The sequence below is a fragment of the Heptranchias perlo genome, chromosome 29 (genome assembly GCF_035084215.1).
Source record: "Heptranchias perlo isolate sHepPer1 chromosome 29, sHepPer1.hap1, whole genome shotgun sequence".
In the NCBI taxonomy this organism is placed as follows: Eukaryota; Metazoa; Chordata; class Chondrichthyes; order Hexanchiformes; family Hexanchidae; genus Heptranchias; species Heptranchias perlo.
The window spans coordinates 31,540,878-31,560,956 of record NC_090353.1 but is presented as its reverse complement, the minus strand read 5'-3'; the positions used below and the strand labels follow the sequence as shown (position 1 = coordinate 31,560,956).

The 20,079-nt window shown below is 42.6% G+C and overlaps 1 protein-coding gene across 2 annotated transcripts in view; it reads right to left on the bottom strand.

Moving 5' to 3' along the window:
• Positions 1-15,312: 15,312 nt before the first annotated feature.
• Positions 15,313-20,079, bottom strand: part of LOC137299574 (ephrin-A2-like) — a 275,731-nt gene continuing 270,964 nt past the window's right edge. For both annotated transcript variants that reach the window (XM_067968417.1, XM_067968416.1), the window contains one exon: positions 15,313-19,765. In XM_067968417.1, coding sequence (XP_067824518.1) covers positions 19,650-19,765 — 116 coding nt within the window. In that variant the 3' untranslated portion in view covers positions 15,313-19,649. The remainder of the gene's footprint in view (positions 19,766-20,079) is intronic.

Sequence of the window (20,079 nt, the reverse complement as noted above, 5' to 3'; positions counted from 1 at the left end):
CAGCCAGGATTCCCACTCTGGTCACTAACCAAATAACTCCAGTTAGAAAGCATGTGTGGACATTGGGTAAGGACGGGATTGGGTGTGGCTGTGATTCCCCCATCAACCGACCGACACTGGCTGTCTAGAGTCACACATGAAGAATGGCCTTTTGGGAATTGCGTCTATAAACCAAACCCTTGCAAGAATCAACGCCTTCAGGAAAAGAGAGGAGGAAATGGGGAGTATAAAAGGAGTATAGTGATAAGGAACATAGGAACATTAGGAGAAGGCCATTCAGCCCCTTGGGCCTGCTCCACTGTTCAATTCGATCATGGCTGATCTGTATCTTAACTCCATTTTCCCGCTTTTGCTCCATATCCCTTGATACCCTTACCTGACAAAAATCTATCTATCTCAGTCTTGAAAACTCCAATTGTCCCTCAGCATTCACAGCCTTTTGAGGGAAGAGAGTTCCAAATTTAAATTTTATATAGTCACACTATCAGCTCGCAAGACAACGATGCATGTTGAGAATTCGGGCACTAAGGCAATTTGCAGCACCTTAACTGCCACACCGGCTGAGATCAGCACAGGCCAGAGATCAAACATGAGGCCTACCTGCTCAGCGTCGAGCAGGTACTCACTGCCTTCATTGGCTGAGCCATCAGGGGAGCGAGGAATCAGCATTTTAAAATACCCAACCCCTGTTAAAGCTTTTATCTTTCTTTGGTTTAGTTTTGAAGGCTGTGCCTGAAGCAGTAATGACAATAATTACCTCCCATTTTCAGTCATTTTCATCTATGTGGGCTATTTTGTGGCAGAAATGACCACTTTTTTGCTGACATCGCTGTACTTTGTGAAAAAATAACCTCATAATCTTCTTGCAGAAAATGCTATATGAACTCCTGGTTGATGAAAAATGTCCTTTTCATCCTATAAGAAAGGTACAGAAAGTACTACTTTGAGAGACAGTCCATTCCAACAATCACAAAAGGGAGGTCATTCAGTACGTTCAACTCATCCTTCCACTGAAAAGTATGACCCCCCCACCCTCCCACACCCCCCTTGGCTGAATCTCCTCAAAGAACTCTATCAACAACAACTGGCGTTTATTTGGCTCCTTTAAAATAGAAAAAAAACATGCCAAGGCGCTTCACAGAGGCGTTATCAAACAAAACTGAATGCTGAGCCCAGAAAAGGAGCTATTGGGAGGTGTGACTAAAAGCTTGGTCAAAAATGTGGGTTTTAAGAAGGGTCTTAAAGGAGGAGAAGGAGATCGAGAGATGGAACGGTTTAGGGAGGGAATTCCAGGCCACGGGGCCTCGGCGGCTAAAAGCACAGCTGCCAATGGTGAGGCAGATTGTCAGGTTTGTCAAACACGATCTTTTTCCTTTCTGAAATCCATGTTGGCTGCTTCTAATTGTTTCCTCTTCATCTTGACATTTAGTCATTTTGTCTTTAATTAAAGATTTCAAAATTTTCCCAATCGCAGATGTTCAACTAATAGTCCTGTAACTACCTGGGTTGGCTTTGTCACTCTTTTTGAAAACAGGGATTACATTGGCCACTCTCCAGTCTCTCAGCACACATCCACATTCAATAGAACCCCGAAATATAATTCCAAGGGCCTCCACCTGTCGGCCCCATATCCCTCTTCTTCAACTTTAGTTTGTTTCTAACCTCCTTATTTATCCATAATATTCTGAAACTTGATCTAGTCTCCTTTTTAATTTATTCTGCAACTTTGTAATCTCCATTTTAAAGTATCCCATTGTTGATCTACAGTCCTTGTGCCAATATCTTTTTCTGTGTCACCCGAGCTAGCTCACTCCTTGCCTTTCCAGCATCTGTCCTATTCCAACCTGGTGCCATTGTTTTAGTACTAACTTTTTCCCTTTCTGTTGAACCTTAAACCTTATGGCCACTACTCCCTAGGTGCTCACTCACATTTATCTCACCTTGAATCATAGAATCATGCAACACAGAAGGCGGCCATTCAGCCCAGTGTGCCTGTGTCGGCTCTCTGAAAGAGATATCCAATTAGTCGCGCTCCCCCTCACCCTCCATAACCCTGCAAATTTTTCCTTTTCAAGTATTTATCCAATTCCCTTTTGAAAGTTACTATTGAATCTGCTTCCACCGCCCTTTCGGGCTACACCGCCTGAATGACCACCGCCATTCCAGATCATAACAACTCACCGCGTATATAAAAAAAATCTCCTTATCTCCCCTCTGGTTCTTTTGCCTACTGATCTACTTCTAGAACTAGATCTAGCAATGCCTGACAGCATACAAACATACTGTTTTGAGGTTTGTGTCCTGAGGAATTCCATTCCCCTTTCGCTGTTTGCACCCTCCTTGTCCCACTCAAAGGGGGGAAATTCAACTTTGGGCAGCAGCGCAAAACGGGTGATAGCGAATCGGCCGCCCGTTTTACACTCCGCTCATTTCAAAGGAAAAGAAAATCGGCTGGGATGTAAAATAGTTTGCCGACAGCTCTGTGCTCACTTTCACTGATACCAGTTTTTATAAAACTGAATTCAAATTCTCAAAATGCCATGGTAGGATTTGAACTCATGTAGTCCTGTAACATAATCACGACACTACTGTACCCCTTTCTAATTATTTTCCACACTTGTCCCCTTTGCTGCCAGGTTTATGTTAGTGCTATTAAATCTATATCTTTCTGTGACATAATTGCTTCTGATTCCCACAGTTTATTTCCCACACTCTGAGAACGTGCACTTTATCTTTACTTTGTTCATATTTACAGCTACTCCTTTTCCATTGATTGTTTTTCTTATCCAAGCTAATAACTCATTCCTTTATCTCATTCTTAGTCACGCTTATAACTGGTCCATTGGATCATCCTCCTTTATTCCTTCTACATGAGGCCAGAGTTACTTCTAGGTAGGGGGAGGGAAGAATAAATTTGGTTCTAGAGGAGGGGTTAGCAAAGACTAGAGAGTTGATTTTTAGTTGAGGGGTGAATGTTATCTTGTTTCTCACTGGAGGGTTCAAACTGCTTGTCAGCGAGGGCGACGGAATTACTTTGTAGTGGGGAGGGGAATGCCTTGAATTGCTTCTTAATGAGGGTGGGTTTTCAAGTCCCAATTGGCTTCTCACTGCAGGGGGGTGGGGGGATTTCTTGTGTGTGGGATGGGAAGCAGGGGAAGATCCCGAATTGCTTTTTTAGTGAGGGTGGGGTGGTACTGTGGGTTTTACACTGGCCTTTTTGTCTCTGCGGACCTGAGTTCAAATCCAGCCCAGACTGATGGGGTGAAACCTAATGGGTAGGAGCCATTGGTAGGCTCTAAACTGAAAATCAGAGAGCCTCAGTATGGCGGTGTAGGAGATGACTAAATATTAACACTGGCATAGGAGAGGATTCTCTTCTGTGGCTGAGGGATCTTTTCTATGAATCAAGCCATGCTATGCCAGGTGACGTTGGGGCATAGGGTTGCCAACTCTGGTTGGACGTATTCCTGGAGTTTCATCACATGATTTCCCACTTCCAATTGCCCCACCCAGTCAAACAGCCTTTTATTCACATCTCCAATACTTTTATAACTAATAAATGAAAATGTTCAAAGAAAATGAAAAACACGCAATTCTTTTCATTCCCCTATGATTTTTTTCTCTCCCGGGTTGCTCGCAGCAGTGTCCAGGAGATTAACCTATGATTCCTAGAGACTCCAGGTCAATCCTGGAGGGTTGGCAACCCTACTGGGGCCTGAAATGAAAAGTATTCCTTTCCCTCACCATTTATTTGTTGACAAACCTGAGAAAGGATGGACAAATCCAAAGGGAAAACATGCACTGAAACCGAGAAACATTTACAATTCAGATCACAGCCCATTACCCTTACCAGTGTACAAACATACCACATGGAAATCACGCTAATGCTCAGTTCTGTCTCCCTAATCAAAGGGCTGATTGAGCTGAACTATATAATTTTTTTAAAACATGAGCATGCTGCCCACTATTTTCTACTGTTCCATGATTGGTGTGCCAGGCAGCCTGCCTCAGCACTCAACTTACCTTGTGACCATATCACCTTAGGCAAACTCTGTATCACGGAGCATGCAACAGCTTCCAGTGTTGGGAAAGGCTCCAATAAAGCCATATGTTATCCCCAATGTTTGAAGAATAACAAAGTTGTAAAATCAACCAAGGTGTGGTGTAAACAAGACGCATAATAGGACTCTGCGGTTTATGAGAAGTGAATGGGGCGTCCTAATGCACTCCCTCTTTGTCATCATGAATTACAAAGCCAATGTGATTCGATCACCTGGTATCTGGAAAACCACTGCATCCCAGTGTGTGTCCTCTATTTAATTCACAGTAGAAGCCCACATTCTCAGAACAAGCCCAATAACCACAGCTTAACGCATACCTTTCAACCCGCGATGTGTTGAATGGGTGGAATTCAGGCCTGGTGTTTGGCGCAGGAATGTAGAAAAGCAAATCAGCTGACTTTGGTACCTTGGGACCCTTGTGCAGTGTTGGTTAACGTCATGCCCACCAAATTAAACAAGACGTTTGCTAAATATAGCTGACTGATGCCCCGTCTGCCCTCTCAGGTGGACGTAAAAGATCCCATGGCACTATTTCGAAGAAGAGCAGGGGAGGTCTTCCAGTGTCATGGCTGATATTTATCCACAACCAACATTAGATTATGTGGTCATTATCTCATTGCTGTTTGTGGGAGCTTGCTGTGCGCAAATTGGCTGCCGTGTTTCCTACATTAGAACAGTGACTCCACTTCAAAAGTACTTCATTGCCTGTAAAGTGCTTTGGGATGTCATGAGGTTATGAAAGGCACTATATAAATGTAACTCTTTCTCTCTGAAGGGTGACCATCACTACATTCATTCAAAGAACTTGCATTTATATAGCATGCCCTAAAGACATCCCAAAGTAACTACCAATGAACCATCGTCATTCTTACGCAGACAAATATGGCAGCCCATTTGCACACAGCAGGATCCCACAAACAGCAAATGAGTTAAATGACCAGTTAATCTGTTTTGATGATGTTGGTTGAGGGAGAAATGTCAGCCAGGATGCCCGGAGAACTTCCTGCTCTCCTTTGAATAATGTCATGGAATTTGTTTTTACATCTACCTGAACAGGTAGATGGCACCTCAGTTTAATGTCGTCCAAAGGGACAGCACCTTCAGCAATTCAGCAGTCCCTCAGTCCTACCCTGAAGTGACGGTCTAGATTATGTGTTCAAGAATTGGAGTGAGGTTTGAACTCACAATCTCTTAACCCAAAAGTAAGAGTGCTTACACTGAGCGAGGCAGACACGGCCAGTGGGCACAGTGAATGTGTCAGTGCTGGAAAATGGCATCCCATACTGATTAAAGCCCTCAACTGCAGCACTTGTGTCAATCAGCTCTCTGGTCACTGGAAAACATCCTAAAACAGTCCATCATGGCCATAATGCACAGATGTGAATCATTATGTGACAGTTAGCATAGCACTGTAGAATTAATGTAAAGACCACCTAAGTTTACAAGGATTGCTCATTCTCTTTGAATAAACAGACCATTCATAGATGACATTGTAATTTTAAATTGACTCGTCTTTACTGTGCTGTAAATCTGGGACAGAATGTTTATGTGGTGTGGTTTTCCCATAATCCTCTACGCATCTTCTCCATTCCCTAAATCTGACCTAATGTTTAAAATCGTTGTAAAGCAATTACATCCCAGGGCATTCTATTTTAAACAGAATCGTCCATTTGTCACGTTATTTTAACAAAGTTGCAAATCTGTTTACGTAGAATTGATGTGAATTTGTTTCCAATTCATTTCAAAATTGCAGTGCCCCACAGTTACTACAAAGTAAATTGGGGGAGGGCATGGGTCATTAAACTGTTCCCGTTCACCTCTGGGGCCTGGTTGAAATTCATTTGAGGCTGACAGGATGAGTGTCCCTCTCTGTCCATTGGCTGTAAGGTTCTCTGTTAAGGCCAACTTTAGAAGGGCTCCCACAATTACACCATGATGTGGAGATGCCGGTCGGATGGACTGGGGTGGACAAATGTAAGGAATCTTACAACACCTGGTGTTGTAAGATTCCTTACAATTACACCAATGTAACTTTTCCATTTCACACACCAGCCTGAGATCGTCACATGGTGCCAAATTATGGACAGATTTGTGAGTCCATTCCCGCTGAAAACTGGACTGAGATTTTCCAAACTCACTTCTCATTTGACCTTATAAAACCAACATAGAGAGGAGACTGTCATCCTGTTAGCCTGTGCTGGGTTCAAACCTATACCCCAGAGCTGAATGGACATTATATTAGCCCATGCACCATACTACGCTACCTGAGTATGAATAATTTTTTCCCTTATTGGCCCTGGGTTTTTTCCCGTTTTTTCCCCTTTCTCGGGAGATTGCACGGGGGAGTTAGGAAGTGTCCAGTCATGGTGTTCCGGCCATCATGGTGTGGGGCAGGCTTGATGGATCAGCTGGTCCTTTCCTTACCCGTCATTTTCGTATGATTAAAACAGCCATTTGATTTCTTGGGCTTGTTTTTTGGTAACTTGTGTAAGAACGTACTCAGTCACCATGGTCTCTCACATGTAATGCTGGTGTCTGCTTGGCCCAGCTGGTAGCATCTTGTCTTTGGGTTCGAAAATTATGAGTTGCAGCCCCGTATCAGGAGCTTGAGCTCACAATCGAAGTTAACAGTCCAGTGAAGCACTGAGGGAGTGCTGCATTGTTGGAGGTGCCGTCCTTTAGATGAAGCAGAGTCAATGAATGATGAAATCTTCTAGTAGATGAGAGATTCTTTCAATTTAATTGGTTACGCAACAGATTCTTTTGCGTTGTTATTGGTCTGTGCTGCGATTAAACTAGTGTCACATCTCAATCAGCTGACCATTTTTAACAGCCCTGATTAGCTAAGACCCGTCTTAAGTAGTCTATAATTATTATTTGTCACATTATTGACACAATAGTTGCAGCTATAAAAGAGTTTATTGATATTTTATTACATCAACAATTATTTACAATGAATACAGTCAAACTTTCTTCCTTGGAGAGAGAATATCGATCATGTTGTAAGAAACCATTGTACAGAAGTCAACAGTCTGAATGTAAATGCGAGTTGTTTTACATCGCTGTCTAGACATATAGTAAGAAATACAGAACAGCCGACTGAATATAAACTTTGATAAGATTATATCTCAGCAAAGATCATCATCTTTATCATGTAGAAAACCACTTTCATATTCATTGTAATGTAATTAAATTATGTAGGATCAATTCCAATTTCATTTTCTTTTAGATTCAAACTATGGTAACCAGGCTGGCCATGGGAAAAGGCATAAGTGGCCTTAACAGGAGCTAGACTTCTTGTTGGTACAGAGTGTAGGAGGCCTGGGAGTTTGTAGTGATGAGTTACTCCAGAACAATTGAGCAAAGAAGCAGAAAAACAAGATCACATCAGAAGTGATCACGAGGTTTTCATACATGACTCCAGTAATTTTACGTTCAGCTGTATTTCATGTTTATTCCTGTCCCTTGTCTTCATTCTAGACATATCCCAATATCAAAGATGGTGGATAAATAATGAGCAGATTCAACTTGACCCTTGCCCCCATCACCAACGGCGATGCCCTCCATTGTTTGGCTAAAAGGAAATTGGCTTGTTAGAATGGAGAGCGGCAAAGGAAGTGTTTCTGCCTTAGGGAGATGACCCATCCAGTAACCCCAGCTGGAAAGACACAGATTTTGCTTCTGGCTGAGTTAGAAAGAAAATGCACAGGAGGGTGAAATTCGGCTTGGGCATTGGCGCAAAACGGGCGATAGCGAATCAGAGCCCGTTTTATACTCCGCCCGATTGTCGTTTCCATTGAAGTGAACGAAGGCGGAGTGTAAAATGGGCTCTGATTCGCTATCACTGGTTCTGCGCCACTGCCCAGGGTGTGCTGCAAATCTGAAAGAGGAAGAAAGGCCAACACTTGATGTGGGGTTGACCTCAAACGTTAAACTATCTTTCTTGTCCTGATGCCGATCAGCCTGCTGTTACTTCCAGCATTTTCTGTACCTATTTGTAATTGTATTTCTGAAGGAGACAGTGCTGGACTCGAACTCACAATGTGAACAAGATGAAGAATGCATCTTAATCACTACATTGGTTTTGACAGCATTGAAATTACGCCACGTGATTTTGGCATATGAACATTTAACACCTCAGTATGGATTTGCTTCCTCCGCTATTTAAATGAAGGCATTAACCTGTTTACAATAAATGGGTCTATTAAAATAGCAGGCAGTGGAATTTTCATACAAACGCACAAAAGTGTTCAGATGCTATTATCACACAATATAATTTAAGGCTATTCTGTTACTCTTTGCGTTACCATTTAGTTCACATACAATATCCCATTGCCTTTCTTTTAGGTTTCCCTCTATGTCGGTCGACAGTCCCCAGCTGAGAGGGAGAATGTAGAATGTAGCCAAAGGCATTCAGCCACTAGGACATGTGAAGGAGCAGCTTGGAGTGGCTCACTGATGTTCTCTCCGTCAATGAAATAATCTAGCTCCATCAGGCGCCTTCACCTGGTCACCTGGATGAGATCCCATCCCTGCCACTCCAGGGCGTTTGTACGCCAGTGTGCCACACCAGTGGGCCACCATATGCATTGTATCTACAACTTCGATAGAACTAGGTTACATCCACAACTGTAATGAGACAGTGGCTACCTTTTAACAGGGCAGGTATCGGTGCAATTCGTTTTTGTTCTTTATTTTTGTACATTTTAGAGGCAAAGAAAAGAGGAAACCTTTCATCCGCGAACATCCAATGACAGCATCAGCCATTTCCACAAACCCAAGCAGCACAGGTCGTTCACAACTTCCCCATCCCAACCTCAGAAAAAAAAAAATTGTTCCCTTCTCCTTTCCACTCCCAAGGTCAGCGTGGTACTTCCCATACTCGGCAGTCTTAAGGCCTCACTGAGCAAGGTTGCAGAAAGAGTGCTGCAAATTGTTGAATTAGACGAGGTTTGTGCTATTCTATGGATTCAGGTTCATTGGGAAGTGGATTAAGCTAAGTCCCAGAGCGGCTTCACACTTGAAATCACACATATGAGATGTTAAGAACTGCCCAAACTCATTTCATTTAAGACCCATGACAGCCCTAAGAGAGGCTTTCGTTCCATCTACATGGGCTGGATTTGAACCGATGTCCCAGAGGTGAAAGAACATTGTTTAAAGATGCCCTAGAAATTTGTAACGTGGAGATCTTTCGGCTTTCTTTCAGGTCAAGTGTACAAATAGCCATCTGATGGTGGTCTAGACACTGCATTGAGGGGAAAAGCACTGTTGGTAGGATTAGCTATTGGAGGGAGGGAGGGGTTGAACTTAAGTCAACAAACATTGTATGGCTGCCTGGGGATGAACCAGCAGCCTTTATAAGCTGCTTGAATTGTAGAAATTAGATCGTTCAGTCAATATAGGTCGCCACACTATGCAAAATAACTCAACAAATGTTGTACTGGATCAGGCCGAGGATGAACCAAAAGAAGCTCTCTATCATCTGATGTCCATTCGTAGCCCCCAGCTAATGGTTGTCTGGCACACAGAAAGTACCATCCATACAGCCCGGGCACCACATGAAAGGGGACATGAGCCAATCTAACTGCCAGGGAAGTTCACAATGTTATAGCAACACATCCAGAGGGATCCAATCGACATTGGCATCGCTGCAACTGGCACCCATAGCATGACACCTAATTACCAATCCAGCTTCCCCCTGTCAATGTAAGCCTCTGTGAGGTGCACTCCCCATTGCCCTGTATGTCTGTATTATACCCTGAAACATGCAAACTGTATAAGAAAGCAGGAACTTGCATTTATATAGCACTTGATCACAACCTTGGGATAATCCAAAAGTGCTTTATAATCAATGGATCAATTTTTGAAGTGTATTCGCTGTTGTTGCATAGGCAGCAATCTAGGAACAACCGTGACTAAGGAATAATTACAACAAAACAACTTTTAAAATAAAGAAATTAGATCTACCCACCTTGGTTCCGGATCCCTTAATACCCTTCCCTTATTTTTGTTAGGCGAGGGTAACGGAATCAAGGCGGATAGATGGAGTTAAGATACAGATCAGCCATGATCTAATTGAATGGCGGAACAGGCTCGAGGGGCTGAATGGCCTCTTCCTGTTCCTACGTTACTATCCTACAAGGACTTGTGACAGGTTAGTTACTGCATTACATGTTATCTATTCTCCTCTCAAGTCCATTTCCACGATCTGGATGCCAGTTTTACTGTGACAGGTTGTAGGCTGATTCAAGATCTCCTGAAGTAGTACCTCAGACACCTCTCAAAGACACTGCTAAGTCTCACAAGGATGTTCCGGTATCTTGGAGTGGTTGTCAATCCCTATGGTTTTACCTTTCCCTCTGCATTACTTTTATAATCATACTTTTAAACTGTATCTTTGAGAAGGTTCCTAAAACAACAACAACTTGCATTTAAAAAGTACCTTTAACGTAGTAAAACGTCCCAAGGCGCTTCACAGGGGAGTTATCAAACAAAATTTGACACCGAACCACATAAGGAGATATGAGGACAGGTGGTCAAAGAGGGAGGTTTTAAGGAGCATCTTAAAGGAGGACAGAGAGGGGGAGAGGTTTAGAGAGGGAATTTCAGTCTTTACAGCCTATGCGGCTGAAGGCACGGCCGCAATGAAAATCGGGGGTGCGCAAGAGGCCAGAATTGGAGGAGCGCAGAGATCTCGGAGAGTTGTAGGGCTGGTGTAGGTTACAGAGCTAGGGAGGGGCGAGGCCATGGAGCGATTTGGTAACAAGGATGAGAATTTTAAAATCGAGGTGTTGCCAAATCAGGAACCAATGTAGGTCAGCGAGCACAAGGGGTGACGGGTGAACGGGACTTGGTGCAAGTTAGGATATGGGCAGCAGAGTTTTGGATGAGAGGGAGGTGGAGAATCGTAGAGGATAGGCAGGGGATTCTAGAAGGTAGAATCCAGGCAGGTGAAGGTTCTGTCGCCTTCTAATGCTTTTGTTCTTTCTTAATGGTGGGGAAAGGGGCGGATGATAGATGCGCAATAGACCAGAGTTCAAGGAATGGAGTATTCGGGGGAGAGGGGATATAGAGCTGGAGGAGATCGCAATACCTGGTTAGAATAAAAATCATTTGAATTTGATATAGTACGAGAAAGGGAAACTGGCACATTGATTTATAAGCAGCTCTAGGTATTCTAATAATGGCAGACGTTAGCTGTAGCACAGTGTAATCTTTCAGAAATGAAAGTGCACTTAGTAACAGTTCAGGTTTAGAAATGACAGCATTGTATGATCAAAATTCATATTGTTCACCTAGCCAAGTTGGATAAACAAGGTCTGGCTTTATAATACATTACTGCAATTATTTCAAAATAAAATAGCTAATACACTAGCCAGCTAATTTTCTTATTCTGTTCCGTATTAAGATCAATGTGCTATTACACTGTTTGTACTGTTTTATTATCAGCACAGCAGCAGGTATTTTAAAATGGTTGTGACAGTATGTTAACCACATTACTTTCAATTAGAATAATAACAAACATTTTAAAAATCAATAGGCCAGCAAACTGCTCCAGATTTGTTAGTTCTCGCACGTCTCCCTTGTCTTTCGCACAGGTGAGCTGTGATCTTGTGACTAAATGATAATAGTTCATATCCAGTCTGGATGGAAACCACTCTATATGCATTCTGGAGGTGTGTCACCTACATCAAGGAGCTCATGGCGCACAGGACCAAATGGCAGTTATTAATATCCATGGTCCTTTGTAAAGACAAAACATCACTATAAAGCTTCTAGCAGTTTCGAAAAATTTTTACTGCCTACTAGGAACAGTTCACAACTCTGCCACTGACACGATTGTTCACTATCACAACACCAACTCAGTTAAAATCAAGGAGCTGGCACAGTAACTGGGCGACTGTTATCGATGATCTCATTTGCAAGAAAGTCTTGACTTCTCTTTCTAACACAATACTGCAAAGGCTAAGCCTCCGTGTACATCCAATAAATCACTGCATTGGTCCTCATCAACCAAGGCAACTTATAATGACGTAGGACAATGGCCTTGCAGGACTGAGATATTCAGAGTCATTTACTGCGGCTGCAATGCACTCTTATAGGTCCTGTCCCCAAAAGAAGTAAAAATCAAAGATGGCTGAACTTTGGTGGGAAAGAGCTGACATGAGAAATGGAAAGGTTTTGGGCAACACTCATGCCTGAATTCTACACTGTTCATCGGAGAGGTTGTCTCCTTCTTGATCATGTGGCCCCTCACTTATCTCCCATAATGTAGAACTATTTGCCCAATGTCCTATAGTCCGATCATACATAAAGAAATTGTAAAACTATTCCCTCAATTACTGTTCTAAATAATACGGCACTCTACACTTGTGACTACCATCAAAACCACCGGCAACTTAGAAACAGTTCACTGTTGAAAGGCCTCATTTTGACATGGGCTGTTGAATAAGTGATGAATCAAACAGCTAAAATCTAAAAAAATCTTATTCAAATTTCTTCTTGTGATTGACTGATCCAATTACTTTCTCCCTTATCTGCGATTTGCTTCATTATGCTTAAACTGCCAATCATATTGTAAATTGCACAAATTGCATCATCCAATGATCATAATCCTTCATAGAGGCATCATTCACATAACCGAGTTATTATTGAGGAGATCTTGTCTAAATCACAGGGACTGGTTTTAAGAAAACGGTAGCAAAACTGGGGTTGGATCTTCACAATAATGATCTTGGACAGATCAGAGGGCACAGCTGTTCGGATGGTTCTCCCATACGCCCTGCCTCCTCTCGCTGAATGATCTCCAGGCCAGTGGGCTAGTTTAAACCAGCTTACACTTTGTGAAGCGGCCATGAACCCTATCAATGCCTTACTGAAGGGTCAAAGATGCTGCAACGCACTGAACATGGAGTGGTGAGAAGTGGGTCTGCCTCTGTAACTCCCCACATTCTTAAACTTTTCATTTCAATCGTATCATCACGTGGCCCATTGCCAAGTGTGGCCAGGCAATTCCGCACAGGTGGAGTCATAGCTGCATTTAAGGGGAAGCTAGATAAGTACGTGAGGGAGAAAGGAATAGAAGGATATGTTGATAAGGTGAGATGAAATCAGGTGGGAGGAGGCTCGTGTGGAGCATAGATCTGTTGGGCCGAATGGCCTGTTTCTGAGCCGTAAAATTCGATGTAATTCTATGTAAAATGTGTACGACCAACAGTTCTACTTAATAGGCTGCTTTGACTTGCTGTATGGAAGCTGGGACAGCTCTGCCTGCTAATAGCATTTTCTTGCCCTCCTTTTGCCGGACTGTAATAAAAGTGGAGAGAATATCACTGAATCGCAACCTAGTCAACGTCCCACATCCAGGGGGGTTGCAAATGATGACTCGAAGGAGCACGGAGCAGCAGGCTTGAGAAGGGCCATTGGTGAAGAGGAAGCAAGCTACAAACGGAGCCTGAGGGCATATAATGAGCGCCACTGGCTTAGGCTCTGTAGGTACTGTTGTGCTCTCATACATGTGACACTCTCACCCTTAATAAGGAAGGAGATTCAGCCTCAGGCAGTTTCCAGTGACATAGGCCAATTTAAGCTTTTGTAAAACTGTTCACAGAATGACGCCCACAGTACAAGGTCATCTTATTTACGATCTTCCTGTTGATGATATTTACACAAAATACGCAGCATAGGCGTGGCTGTAGAGTGACAATGGGATATTTCTGGTAGACTTCCCAGTGTTTTAATAACATTAATCCTTCAATTTAAATATATTAGTTTACTATCCTACAGTGGGCGAGTGGGAAAACACAGCTGTACTCCGGGAGCCTATTGTGCAAAATGGTCAGGTTCATGTGCCTGTTCCCTCGTTCGTCAACCACACAGCGATGGACTAACATCACATTTAGAGCACACAAGTGATGTGTAAAATTAAATTACATTTTTATGAAAGATTCTTGACTCACATTTCATGACTTTCTATTCCTTTGAACAGGACTTGGCCCAACTGATACAGAAAGGGCAGGAATAGAGTTGGATTCAGTTACGCCATTGGTAATCAAAATCCTGCAAAATGGGCGTGAAGCTCTGACTAAGTTTACCATCTTTATAACCCGACTAAATGGAATATGTACATTTAACAATAATTTGTTCCAAATATGATGGCATTTTCCTTTTAGCCAATTTAATATTTTATATCAGAAAGCATAAGCCATGATGGACAGCAGTGAGTCCTTGTTCATGTGATGTGTCAGCATTCAGTACCTGAATAGATCTCATCTCTCCCCCTACCAAGCATATGACAACCAAATTGGATGAAGTGTGGATTCATGATGGGGACTCAGTTAAATAATTCCGACAAACTTGGGTGGAGAACCACGTTGTATTTTTACACTGACTCAAGGTTAACTCCTCCCTGGCAACATAGAACATGTAAATACCCAACTTAATGTAAAATGCTTGCAAACTACTTGCAATTTTGTCAAAGCTCAACCCATTGAGGATTGAGTGTCCTCTGCCACTTAAAAATGTTTTCGGAAACAATGATTTTCTATAAAATATTTCGCTGTTGACTATTCTCTAGCAGAATGAAAGACATGTGATAGGGTGTATCGCATTTCTTAATTTGCTGCAGAAAATTGGAAACCTGATTTGTTTTTGTTCTATTTGAGGGCAGGAATGTTACTTCAATTCTCAGAGGGTCAAAGTACTTAAGTCAAGAACTTCAACCCAATATTGGTTTTGCAGGATCAACTGAAGCTTGGGCCAGTCCTGCACCTGCAGTGCGGGGATCTGTAACACAGGCAGACAAACATTGGAGTCTTCAATCTCAGATAACGCAGGGGACAGGGAGAAAGTTGCCTTGTACTGCTGATACAGAACAACGTAAACTGTGTACTTCATTCAAATGACCTTGAAATGCACATTGCACTCTCACTTCCTGCAGGTTTGTGCCAACTTGCACAGGTCAAAATCTGCTTTTCCTTGATCTCAACTGATTACCTCAGATAGATGTTTGCAATTAGGCATATTGGGTGGCCCAAAAGCTATGGCAGAAATGGCGCAAAATAGTTAAAGATTGTTGGAAAAGTGGACAACATACAAAACTTGATTAACAGATCTGAAGTTATCTACTGGTTTTGTCTGATTACAGGTCATCGTGACTGTTACACTCTTAGTACAGTATTTACATATTTCAATTATGTCTTTTTGAAGGTGAAAACTGCTTCTACAATGATATATTTGCTGCAGTTGTCAATACACCGGGATACACGGTATCCATTTTACAGACTAGTTTTCAGTGCGGCCTGTTGGTACTGTCCCTTCTGTGACACCATCTGGCTTAAGAAATGTTAGGCCTTTACTGTCACTTGGCCCAGTCATGAATGTTCTGTGCAGGAGATCTAAAATGGCCCCAATGGTTTCAAGTCGTGCTGTTCAAACAGTTTCCTGGATAAAGGCTCTCTAAGCACATGGTTCATTGTATTCATAAGCAGGTTTAATGGTTCTGAAGAAACAGAATCAACACAATGCTTATTCCAACCATAAATGGTCTTGTTTACAAACCATTTTACCAATGAGTATTCCCATATCCTCCAAATTCTTGAGCACCGGCCCTAATCTGGGTTTCTAACATGATCAAATGTCATTAATAAAAGTCCATATAACATATACACCTGTCTCTGAAGCACACAGAGTATACACAGTGGGAAAGGGGGCAGGAGCATCACAAATTCAATGACAAGGTCACGAGGTTTTAGCTCATGAACCAAATAAGCCCAGAAATGGCTGTTGGCCAACTTAGGATCTTTTACGTTACAGCTGGAGGCTTGGGAGAGTGGCCTGAATGACTTGACGTCACCACTCAGCAGCGCATTTACTGCCCAGCCCATTCGGAGGCAGCCAGGAAGATCCAGTGGAAAGCGGATTTTTCACTCGTCTAAAAAACATTGTGTCAGATTTACCTTCAGCTGCAGGAGCCAGTGGCTGAAGAACAAGAGCAGAGCATCGATCAGCTGGCTAAGCGTTTGAATGACACGCCTATTTTAGCAGAGGCGTTAGCCCATTTAAAACAAATAAGTGAGCGGTTTGTGTTAAACTAGCAGAGTGAGGAATGTCAAACGAGTTAAACTATTGATGGCCAACAGTCACTTCCAGGTGATACCACACTCTATTTTGGTAATCTGGTTTGTACCAGAGGTTAAACACATAAAATAGTTTTAAATTGATTAGAAAACATCCCGTTCAAGTATACTGAAGACTGAAGCTTGGTTCATGACCTCATGAGGAAACTGTTGTGACAGCATTCAGACGACATCATCCAGATTGCCTGCGAGTGCTCCCATGGGCTCAATGGGTAAATGCACGGCCTGGCTGTGGTCCTGAGCTGTACAGATCTGCAGGACTCCTGGATGAGGGAGCGGGAAAAGAAAAAACCCATATCAGCCAGGGTTTCCTCTCCTGATCACTGCCCAGTGAACCCTGACATAAAGCATGCATATGCGGTGGGAACGGAAGCAGGCTCCCGTGTGATGCACTCCACGGGTGAATAGCCCGTCAGCACACATTAAAATGGATTCACTTGGACGAGGTACGGGAGGGCACCCTGCGGGCACTCCTTGCCACCCCCTACATCAGACAGATTGTCGGCACTCCCTGCCTAAGGATCGTGAATGAGGATCGGTCTCTTGGGGTGAGGGTACGGGAGGGTTGCTAGTGTCTGTGAAACTGTCTCCCCAGCTCGAATCAGCCGTAGTTTGTGCCTCTGATATCTGCAATATAAAGTCAGCTGCTCCATGGAGCAAGAAGGCAAAAGAGACGCAGTTAAACTGAAGTGGTTCTCCCCTCTATTCCACCCTTTGCCGTTTGGGCAGAAAATCAGTGGGTAAATTATCCCTGTGAGGAAGCTGGTGTTGAGCAGAGACAACCTGCCCGTGTCAGTCAATGGGAGGTCTCAGGAGTGGCTGCTGAACCCGAAGCCACCTTAATATAAAGGTGGAAAGCATGAGGAGCTTTTATCTCCTATCCATTGACCAGCTGAAATGGTAACTCATTTTAATTACAAGTTTTCTAGCTATCACTAGTAACATTAAAATATAGTTTTCATTTGATAAAAATGTCCAATATTGTTCATGTTTTGTGACTGCTGTTACCTATATTCTTTCAGTCACTTTTTCTGGGCCCATATTAGCGGTCTTTTATTTTATTGTCCTTCTTTACTGCGATTACTTCATCCTAATGATTTTCTCTACACTGAGCTGCAGTTCCTGTATTTGTGACAAATCTGCTCTTCAGTACAAAGACAGGCTGCCAAACGAGTTTCGACATTTGTGAAACTGACTTGAAATTGACCACTAAATTATTAGATGCTTGATCTACATCTTCAATTAACAGAAACAGAGAAAAACGCTAACAAGACAAGGATAAAACATTCACTTCGGCTTGCTCTCAAACGCCTGTAGCTCAAAATAATGCCTTCTTAGCCCAATCTAAATTTTAAAAATATAGATTTTGACAGATCGCCCTCCGATCCAATCCGTCCAGACAGCCCCGTCCTCTCACTAACCTGGTTTTATGTTCAGCGCTAAACGTGGTCGTCAATTTACTCTGCATTTACACTAAAAGATGCCCATCTGGGGGAGCAAGGCTGAGAGCCAGGCCTGTGAATCGGCAGTCCCCATAATCCATTCATGTGTGGCTGAGGGAGAGGTGGGAAGATTGGGACCGTCAGCATTGACCTATGTATATATTTAATATATATAAGCGGGTGTATATATTTAATATATACACATACACACACACATAGTATTCTCAATCCAAGTTAGTGAAAATATCCCATTGCGTGCCAGAAGCAGAATTGCCATGACAAGTCATTCAGTAGTCTTTAAGCTTTAAATACACCAAGGTGATGAGAGAAGAGATGCAGTAGCTGAAAGGAAATGGGTGCTGCAGCTTTCAATCTTCCGCTGACTTCAGCTTGTATAATGCCGCACGTCCCAGCCAAAAAAAAGAAGCCTCTGGCCTTTCACATACCTCACGAGATGTCCCACTGTCTTAATTGTTTGGAAGGAGAAGCAAATAGTCCTGTACTGACAACTGACTAAAACTTTAGATTTTCCTAGAATTTCTTCATCTTTGCCTCTAAGGCAAAACCCTCATTTATTGTTGTATAACAAGTAGTACAGATTTTAAAATGTATATATAAATATCTTACAGCGAGTCTATCAGTTTTTCTTCTTTAACTTCAGAGGTGACTTTTATTTTAAAAAAACTTGTGCTAGTTTAAATGCCTTTAAGGTGTCCATCGCTATTTAAACTCTGCAGAATTAAACCCTTCCTCCAATTATGAGGCATTGTATTAATACTCTAGTACTATTAACTTAGAAATGATTCTCGGCGAGATTAGCAGATAGGGTTGCCAACCCTCCAGGATTGTCCTGGAGTCTCTAGGAATTAAAGATTAATCTCCTGGACACTGTAGCGAGCAACTCTTGGGGAGATAAATCATAGGGGGATTTTTTTTTAAAAATGGTGTGATTTTTTTTCTCATTTTCTTTGTTTATTAGTTATAAAAATATTGGAGATGGGATAAAAGGCTGTTTAACTGGGCGAGGCGGTTGGAGGAAGGGAGGTCATGTGACAAAACCTCCAGGAATACGTCCAACCAGAGTTGGCAACCCTATTAGCAGGCGAACGCTTAACGCATTTGTAAGACATTCCCCTGTCCACCATTTCATCGCAGAATTGAAGCCGTTTGTTTTAAATGGATAACGGGCAGAGAGAGGAATGCTATGTTCAGTGTTCATCCACTGATCTCGCTGATTGTAACTTCTAGGATATTATATCTTAGGTAGCCATAGCAATATGCACTTGGAGCCCCGGGGAGAAGGGGGTGTCCATTTTGACACAGGCAGTAGGAAATTGCCAGATCACCGCGTGAGAGTATTCATTGTTCAGTAGCAATTTTTGCTTTAACCTGCAGTGAAAAGGCTGGCTCCGCCCCCCCCCGGCCCCACCCTTTCTGACTGAAACTAGGCAGTGACGACATAAACTGGCCCCTGAAACCGCCATTTACACTGAACGTTCGCGACAATTCAAGGCATTTATAACAAAAAGAGAAAGAAAAACAAGAACAAGCAAAGAATGGTGTAGGTATGTGGCTATCAGAGTGGAGCACGCTGAAAAAAAGTTGCGTTTAAAGGGGCCACGAATGATTGAAAACTCCCAGAGGTCATCTATGCTTCTTCCTTCTTGAGTCTTGACCTATTGGTGGAACGAATGATTGCACCAACATAGATTCCATTTGAGAAAGGTTTTGTCTGGAGATCTCCATGGAGATAACTGTTGCTATATTTGCGTACTTTATATCAAACCCCAGAGGGCCCAAGGCATCGCTTCACGAGAAGATGAGAATTCCCAGTCTCACAAAGCATTAATGGAGCACGTCTGTCCCTCAAATAATTTGTGATAACGGCAAAGTTTCTCAGAAAATGGGGTCTCCTCTGCATGACCCATGTCACTCACTTGCCGTCTCCATTTTGGTTTCAGTCCCTCACATAGAAATCATTTCTTTTTTTCTCTCTTCTCTGAGTGCTATGACGTAAGGAACAACAAGACGAGAGCTGCTGCCAGAATGAACCAAGAAATCCTAAAGGTCGTGATCCCATTGTTATTGTGATACGGTTCTGGCGATTCATATATAGAATCATCTGGAAAACAAAGAAACGAAAAGTAATCACTTTCAGCAATGAGGTTGCACCCGTTTAGTTTTCTTCGTGAATGAACCCTGCGAAATGTTAGAACATAATGGAGCAAATTAAAGAAAGACTTTGCACTTATATAGTGCTTCAATCACATCTCAAAGTCCTTCACACGCAATGAACTACTTTGAAATGCAGTGGCTGCCGTTCTTGTAGGCTGTGATATTGGCATCATTTGTGTTCGGTTTCAATTGTATTTGAAAACTGTAGCCAGTGCTAAAAGTGGGGAAGGTCCATTTGCAATTTTGGAGCCAAGACTTAGT